The sequence below is a fragment of the Curcuma longa genome, chromosome 2 (assembly GCF_044706935.1).
Source record: "Curcuma longa cultivar G26 ecotype Majalengka, Jawa Barat chromosome 2, ITB_CL_G26_1.1, whole genome shotgun sequence".
In the NCBI taxonomy this organism is placed as follows: Eukaryota; Viridiplantae; Streptophyta; class Magnoliopsida; order Zingiberales; family Zingiberaceae; genus Curcuma; species Curcuma longa.
Window position 1 is genome coordinate 9,088,683 of NC_133862.1, and position 9,297 is coordinate 9,097,979.

At 35.8% G+C, this 9,297-nt stretch overlaps 1 protein-coding gene across 1 annotated transcript; it reads left to right on the top strand.

Moving 5' to 3' along the window:
• The first annotated feature begins 5,488 nt into the window (after nucleotides 1–5,488).
• Nucleotides 5,489–8,593, top strand: LOC141821985 (hydroxycinnamoyltransferase-like). The gene is made up of 3 exons (XM_074709386.1): nucleotides 5,489–5,511; nucleotides 5,734–6,170; nucleotides 7,524–8,593. The coding sequence occupies exons 2-3, from the start codon at nucleotides 5,754–5,756 to the stop codon at nucleotides 8,424–8,426; spliced, it is 1,320 nt and encodes a 439-aa protein (XP_074565487.1). The 5' UTR covers nucleotides 5,489–5,511; nucleotides 5,734–5,753; the 3' UTR covers nucleotides 8,427–8,593.
• Nucleotides 8,594–9,297: the final 704 nt, after the last annotated feature.

Here is a 9,297-nt window from a genome sequence, read left to right on the forward strand (position 1 = left end):
CATAAATCATCCTTATCAGTTTGAAAACTTGCATCATTATAACACTTTACCACGAGCTCCTCATCACCTTCACATAATAAGAAATATTTTTTAGTTCTTCTCAAGTATTTAAGAATATTCTTGATTGACGTCTAGTAACTTTCACTTGGATCCGATTGATACTTGCTCGTTATGCTTAATGCATACAAGATATCAGGACGAGTACATAACATGACATATATGATAAATCCAATAGCAAATGCATAAAAAATCTTATCCATGCGATCTCTCTCCTCTTTAGTAGAGGGACATTGAGCCTTAGAAAAACTCACACCATATGACATCAGTAAGAATCCTCTCTTAGAATTCTGCATGGTAAAATAATTAAGCACTATATCTATATATGTACTCTAACTCAGGCCAAGCAATCTCTTAGATCTATCTCTATAGATTTTAATGTCTAAAATATTGGCTACTTCACTTAAGTCTTTCATTGAGAAATGATTTCTAAGTCAAGTCTTTATAGACTATATATAGGACAGGGACATTATTTCCAATGAGAAGTATGTTATCTACATATAAAATGAGAAAAATGATTGTGCTCCCACTAATTCTTTTGAAGACACAAGATTTATTTTCGTTCTTAATGAAACCAAACTCTTTGATCGCATTATTGAATTGAAGAATCAAGCTTCTAAAAAACTTGCTTTAATTCATAAATTGAATTTTGCAACTTACATACCTTTTTAGAATTCTTTGGATCAATAAAATCCTCATGTTGTGTTATATACATATCCTCAAGTATATTCCCATTAAGGAATGCAATTTTAACATATATTTGCTATATCTCATAATCATGGTAAGCTACAATAGCAAACAAAATTTGAATGGATTTATACATTAAAATTTATGAAAATGTTTCACCATAGTCTATACCATGAATTTGCTTTAATCCTTTAGCAACTAGCCACCCTTTAAAGGTATGCACATTTCCTTCCATGTCAGTTTTTATCTTGAAAATTCATTTACACCCAACGAGATTTATTCCTTTAGATGGGTCAATCAAAGTTCATACATGGTTGACATATATGTATTCCATTTCAAATCTCATGACCTCTAGCCATGTCTCATATTCTGGACTCATTATAACTTCTTGATAGAATGTAAAATCGTTTTAATCAACGAGCATTACATCACCGTGGTTAGACAAGAGAAGAGAATATTTCTCAGATTGACGACGTATCCTATCATATCTGTGTAGAACTTGGTCTACTTGAACACCTTATTGTTCCTCAATTTCTTATAGTACAATAATTTCATGATCCACATCACCTTGTGGTACTTGTTCAAGTTTCATCAAAGTCTTAGTGCTAATTTATGTATTTTGAATATCTTTAAGATCTACTTTTCTCCCACTAGTTTCTCTAGAAATAAATTTTTTTCTAAAGAAATATTATTTCTAGTAACAAACACTTTATCTTGTGTAAGATTGTAAAAGTAATATCGCTTTATTTCTTTGGGATATCCAATAAAATAACACTTATCAGATTTGGATCCAAGTTTCTGTGAGACTTGTCGTCTGATATAAGCCTCACAATCTCAAATTTTCATAAAAGATATTTTGAGACTCTTCCTTGTCCATATCTCATATGGTATTTTAGATGAAACATGGTTAATTGTAAAAGCAGTCGTCTTTAGAGCATACCCCCAAAAAGAAGAAGAAAGATCTGCATGATTCATTATTGATCATACAATGTCTAACAAAGTATGATTCCTACTTTTTGATATGCCATTCCATTGTGGTACTGTTCCAGGTGGAGTAAGTTGAGATATTATCCTAAACTCAACTAGATGATTATGAAATTCTTAGCTTAGGTATTCACTACCTCAATTTGATTGAAACATCTTAAAACTTTTTTTTAAGTTGATTTTGTACTTCATTCTTGAATTCTTTAAACCTTTCAAAAGACTTTGATTTGTGTTTCATTAAATGTACATAATCATATCTACTGAAATCGTTAGTAAAACCTCCTCACAGATGGTCGTAGTGCCGACCGTGTGGGGCCGCTAAGGTAGCGAATTCCACCTTTTATAGAAGAAATCGTTAGTAAAAGTAATGAAATAATAGTAGTCTCCTTTAATTATTATATTGAAAGAGTCATATATATCATTATGTATAAGTCCTAATAATTCATTAGCTCGTTCACTTTAATTTGTCCACTAAAATGAGCTTTGGTCATCTTGCATAATAAACAAGCTAAGACTCATACCTCATCTGATTTAAAACCAAATGAGTCTAAAAGTCTATCCTTATGGAGTTTCGATATGTGTTTCTCATTTATATGGCCCAAGCAACAATGTCAAAGATATATTTGATTAAAATTATTAAATCTTAACTGTTTTATATTTATATTATAAACTGGGATTTCAATGTCTACAACATAGAGCTCATTCATTAATTATGCATTACAATATAAAATGTCATTTAAATAAATAGAATAATATTTATTTATTATTATAAATGAAAAATCTTTCTTATCTAAACAAGAAATAGAAATAAAAATTACAGGACTTAAAATGTAGTAATTATAACGGAAAGTAAATACATAAATTAACATGATGAATTTAAATATAATGCAATTGTTATCGTCTTTGTTGTCCTTCTCGAAATCTTTTGATCTTGCGAAGAAACCAAAGATATGGATCTTCCGTAAGAATTTGGATAATAGGATCATATATACTTTCCTCATCAATGAATAGCAAAGAGTTACAGAATTATCAGGATATATGTTTTATATAGAATAATGGATTCGATTTCATTATTAATTTATTATTAATAATAAAATAAATTATCGAATTCTATGCATGTAAATCATATCTGGCCACACAAATTTTTAATTAACTTTAATTAAATGATTTGTTTCGTAACGACGTAAATCCGCGTGTTAACGAGATAAAGTTCAACACATTCTTCCATGTTTCTTGTATTGGAATAGATAATTTTTTAACTTCTTGTAAAGTGAGGGAGATCAGTTTGAATGACGATCGACGTACTCGCATAGTTTTGTTAGGTAGGTGATTAAATGTGAAAAGGTGACTATGTCGATGTGAGAATTGCGGAGGATATAAGGGAGTGAGAGACAACGATTGGATCTCTGCGAGGTTCTTCGCTTACGATGGTAAAAAAGGAAAACGACAACGGCCAGCAGCAACGACTGAAGGGCACTGAGGTTGCGGCGTCGGAGGAAGACAAGGAGTTGTGCGATTAGGGTTAAAATGTGTGACGTTACTATAACCGTATTTTCATTTTTTATAAAAAATAATATTTTATTATTTTTTTTTTTTAAAAATGACTTCTTAATTTTTTTAGAGAATGGATTGAAAAATATAAAAATAATAATAATTTTTAAAAAAATAAAAATGAAAAAAATTAAATTATACATTATCTTTTCTGCAAATAGTGAAATCTGCTACCTCAGCGGCCTCACGATCATCTGTGAGGAGGTAAATCGAGAAACTGTAGTTGGTCACGATGCAGGAGGATATTGCCTAACTTCGTTAGGATTCGAACTCTTGTCTTCTTCTGTAACTCTACTGTATCATAACTAACTCAATTATGTTCCAAGAATAAATCATACACTACCTTAACTTTTTGTAAAGTGAGGGAGATCAGTTTGAATGACGACGTACTCGTATGGTTTTGTTAGGTAGGTGATTAAATGTGAAAAGGAGACGTGCCACACAAAAGTGAAGAATATGAGCTGGGTGATTAATTGTGAAAAGTAGACGTGGCACACAAAAATCAAGAATATTAGCTGTGGAGGTTGGGTGTGATAAATAAATTTGTATATATATATTTAATTAATTAATATTAATAAATAATATTTATAAATTATGTTCATCAATAAAATTTTTATAAATATATTAAATAAAAAAGAAAATTTTAATATAAATAAATAAATAAATTTATATTATTAAATTTAATAACCAACTAAATAAATTTAAAATTTAAAATATAAAACGAACTAAGTTCAAATCAAATTTAAATAAAACTTAAATCACACGCAAGTTCATAAAAAAAAAAAATCAAATTAATCATTTTAAACAATTTGATAGGTTTGACTTGATTATCTTATTAAATAAATTTAAATACTATAAAATTAGACTCAACTCGACTTATTTATAGTTCTTTCTCGCCCATGCAATGGCATATATAGCCACCCCACTTCGGGGAGTTTTTATACCCAACCGGCTTTGCTGAGCTAATTAACTATTAGGGGAGTTCAAACATTTGATGATGAATCAAATGATGATATTGTAATGATTCGTTTAAAATAGAATTTAATCATATCAGAATTTTTTTTTACATTAATCTTTTTAAAATTTTGTATACACTGCTTAAAATAATTATCTAAATGTTTTATAAATTAGAAATATATTATTATTTATTTGATTATCTAACTCTAGAAATAAGATTTTTTTTAGTTTTAATATGATAAATAAATATGAAATATAAGAAAATATTCAGTGTATACAACATCAGTGGAAATCTTACCTTAAAATAGATTTAATATAAAAAAGACATTAAAATAACACAATTTATACGACTCATCAATATATTCATAACTACAGATTTGCTATACTGCGCGACAATTCCGTGTGTGACTCTGTTCCCTCGACCATTGCTGCTGCTGCCGCCGTCCCGTCTGGCTACCGTCAGCCGCCGCCTCGACCGCAATCGACACACCACTTACCGGTGCTCCTTCCGGCGGCGATTCCGGCCGGATAGTTGTCAGAATCCAGTGAATTTGACGGGAAACAACCACCCCCATTGTGCGCCCATTGTCGACGGTGATCGGGCCGGATTCCGACCGAATCGCGGTCGGAATCCGATCGCGATCTGGCCGGAAACGCCACTACCACTGCTGACCCTGTTTCCGACCGAATTTCATCGAATTCCGACCACTATCCGCCCGGAATCCGACGTCGGACGGAGCGCCGACGAGTGGCGCGTCAATTGCGTCCGAGGCGGCAGCCGACGGTGGCTGAATAGCACGGCAAGGGCGGCAACAGATCGTAGGTGTCACGCACGGATTGTATCATGAATTTCTCATCGCGCAGGGTAGCATTACTCTTCATAAGTATATTCTAAATAATTTTAGTTAAGATTGTAATAAATAAATATAATGTAATTTAAAAAAAAATGGTAGAAATTGCCGCCGGTACCACTGTGAGGTAGGTAGTTTAATGCGATAGGGAGACGAGCAAGAACCAAAATCCAGAATACCCGCTGTGGGGCCCACTGCACTAAATAATTGGTCCAAGCGGATGGTTCCCGACGCCGAAACGATCTTGACGCCGACTTAACTCACGACTCGGTTGCCATTCTCGGCCATGTGAAGGCATGGCCACCCGAGCCACTTCGTGGAGTTTTTATAACCAGTACGGCGTTGCTTCCTTCCGGTATTTATATATTCGCGGTTTATCGTTCAGTTTGGAAAGTCGATCCTCTTGCTCAACATTTTTCTTTTGGTAAGAAGGAATATGATTTTCAGCTGAAGTATATACATTTGATTCTTCTTCGTTTTTTTAAAAAATTTTTTCCTTTAACGTTTGATTTTCCTGTGGGAAAAAAATGAGCTGCATTGTGTTCGTCGCTGGATCATGGATTGGAATCGAGGATTTGATTTCCGGCGCGTTTATTTGTTCATGGTGGTGACGACTGAACCGCGCCGTCATTGATTTAATTTGCAGTAGGGAGCTAGCTAATAGCCATGGGCATGGTGGGGGTCAACGTGCGGCGGTCGACGATGGTGAGGCCGGCGGAAGCGACGCCGCGGCGACGGCTGTGGATCTCCAACGTGGATCAGGTGGCGCATCGTCACCACACGCTGAGCGTGTTCTTCTACCGGCCGGATGGGTCCGCGAACTTCTTTGACGCGGCGGTGCTGCGCGACGCGCTGGCCCGGGTGCTGGTGCACTTCTATCCGATGGCCGGGCGGTTGGCGCGCGGCGAGGACGGCCGGATCGTGATCGACTGCAACGGCGAGGGAGCGCTGTTTGTGGAGGCGGATGCGGAGGCGACGGTGGACGACTTCGCCGACTGCGCACCCACCGGAGAGATGGAGCAGCTCATCCCGAGAGCAGACTACACCGGCGGCATCTCCGCTTTCCCGCTGTGGATCCTCCAGGTGCTTCCTGGCGCCTTTCTTCTGAATTCTTTTACTTTGTGGCATTTTAAACTAATAAATAATCAAAACAAGAGTAAAAAATAAAAAGGTGCATCAAATCATAAAAATAATTTAAAATTTAATTTAAAGTGTGATATGTTATAACTATAGAGGCATATAGTACTTTGAAATTTAATTTATTTTAAAAATAATTGTCTACCAAATCACTCGGTGCTGATTTGTTAGTAACTAGGTAACTAGTTGAGGTAATATCTTTCTCCGTAGTGATCAATTATAATTTTTCAATTTACCTCTTCATAGATGATTGTGGGACTGACCGTGTGGAACTACTGAGGTGCAGATTCCATATTTTTATACTAAAGTTGGTAACTAACTTATAAACAATGTATCATCGATCACCTTTAAGTCTAGAAAAGATAAATATGAAATATTATATCTAATTTAAATACAAAATAATGTCTAGAAAGCTAAGATAACACTTTCTAAACCGAATCAGAAAATAGTTAAAACGCCTGAAAATTTTAATTAATAGTTTGCATCTATCTCTCTCACACACACAATAATTAACATGTAAAAATAGTAATTAATTTTGAATATAATATATTATTAAAGTTATTCTAATCATATTTATATCATCAGTAAAATAAATGATAACATTTTTAAAATAAAATTTAATTCTATCATTTTAGGACGATCTTTTTCACATGCATTCATCTTTTTGAAACTTTGTATGTATTGCTTAAAATAATTATGTAAATGTTTTATAAATCAGAATACATTCTTATTTATTTGATTATCGAACTCTATAAATAAGATCTTTAAAATTTTTATAATAAATAAAAATGAAATAGAAGAAAATTTCCACTGGTATTATTGTATAAAAAAAAATCGCTTGTCACAATAGACTCCCGTTACAAATTTATGACGGGAATCTGTACCGTTTAATTTTAAAGTTAAGATTAAATCCAGGTCATAGATTAAATGAGTGATTTACTTTAGAGTTTAAGGTTTAGGATTTACGGTTTAGAGTTTAAGGTTTAGGATTTAGGATTTAGGGTTTAGGATTTAGGGATTTAACGATTGGCCATTGATTTTAAAATCGAACGGTTCAGATTTTCATCATAAATTTATGACGGAAATATATTGCGATCCCAACTGTATTATATAATATCAGGAGAAAACAAAACTGCCCTTTCATGACTTAAGAATTTAATCATTATTTATCAGTGATTGATATTTAATATCAGGAGCAAATTTGATGTTTATTTATATTTATTCAATATATAAAACAATAATTAAATTAATAAATTCATAAATCTGTCGGCTTCGTCTTCGATTTAAATGCACGCACAGGTCACGCGCTTCAAGTGCGGCGGTGCAGCCCTGGGCGTCGGCACGCAGCATCACGTCGTCGACGGCTTCTCTGCCCTTCACTTGCTAAACTCCTGGGCCGACGTCGCCCGGGGCGTCGGCATCACCGTCCAGCCATTCTTTGATCGGACCCTCCTCCGCGCTCGCCACCCACCTAACCCTTCTTTTGATCACGTCGAGTACCAGCCCCCTCCTTCCATGAACACCTCTGCTGACGTCAACTCCGCCGGCGTAGTCCCAAGCTCAGGTGCCGTTGCCGTCCGCGTCTTCAAGCTCACCCGGGAACAGCTTAACCTCCTCAAGGCCAAAGCTCCGCCGGGCGGCAGCTACAGCACGTATGTCCTCATCGCGGCCCACGTGTGGCGGTGCGCGTGCATAGCGCGCGGTCTCCCGCCCGACCAGATGACCAGGCTGTACATTGTGACCAACGGCCGGAAGCGATTCCAACCGCCGCTTCCGCAGGGCTACTTTGGGAACGTGATCTTCGCGGCGGCGCCCATTGCAGCAGCGAAGGAGGTGGCCTCTCCGGAGGGCGGCCCTTCCCCGGCGGCCAAGACGATCCAGGAGGCTCTGCTGAGAGTGGACGCCGGCTACATGCAGTCGGCGTTGGATTACCTGGAGATGCAGCCAAATCTGGAGGCTCTGGTGAAGGGCCCGCACACATACAGATGCCCAAACCTCGGGCTCATCAGCTGGGTGGGTCTGCCAGTCTACGACGCCGACTTCGGTTGGGGCCGGCCAAGCTTCTTGGCCCCAGGTCGCATCGGCTACGAGGGCAAGGCGTTCGTCCTGCCAAGCGCCGCCGGCGATAGTGGCCTCTTGGTGGCCATCTCCTTGCAGCCCGATCACATGGTCAAGTTCCAGGAGCTCATCAATGATATCTAAGCCTTTCCGCATTCCGATTGTTTTGCTCGAATTTAAGTTCATCTATGCTATCGTGCGCATGATATTGTTGTGTGAGAATGTTTTATATATGGGTCGTGCATCAAAAATTAATGTGTGAAATTAAAAGTAGGGAGAATATAAATAAATATATGTTATTATTTATATTTTCTGATTATCTTGATCCAGATCATAAGATCTTAGGTGGAATTTTTCTTGCCATTAGAGCTAGCCTCTAATATTGTGATTTAGTTTTAATTTAATCTTTCAATCCAATTATGGCTTGCTTTAGATTAATCTATTTAATCAGAAACGTAATTAACTAGGTTTTGATTGTTTGATTAATTTCAGAAACAAAGTTTCGATCAAACAAATTGATAATTCTAACATATACTTCATCAATCAAAACTTAGTTTTCAATCTTACTGATTAATTTCTGACTTAATGTTTAATGATTAAAGACAGCGTTTGATTGATTGCATACTTAGTCTTTAATAATCTTTCAGAACCTTTTTCGTAACATTTTAGCACTTCATGTTTATTTATAGGCTATTATAGATAATTTTATATAAAATTTAGTTATGACGAAGATTTGACATCTTTATAATTAATTAATTATATATGATATCAACTCAAACAATTAAAATATATAGAATAATAATAGTTTAAAATTCTTTAATTCTATAAAAAAATAAAATTTGTCACCCAACGATTCCACACGACCCCACAATTATATGTGAATAGGTAAATTGATAAATCAAAGTTGACTACGATGGAGGAAGACACTGTCTCGGCTTCGTTAAGATTTGAACAAACTTTTTGAACGTTCGGTAGAAATCGATTTCGCTAAAGAAAAAGCCTTTACTGTAGTTAT

Coding starts and splice junctions, on each gene's coding strand:
- LOC141821985 (XM_074709386.1), top strand. CDS start 5,754: ATGGGCATGGTGGGGGTCAACGTGCGGCGGTCGACGATGGTGAGGCCG. Junction 6,171..7,523: donor TCCCGCTGTGGATCCTCCAG/GTGCTTCCTGGC, acceptor ATGCACGCACAG/GTCACGCGCTTCAAGTGCGG.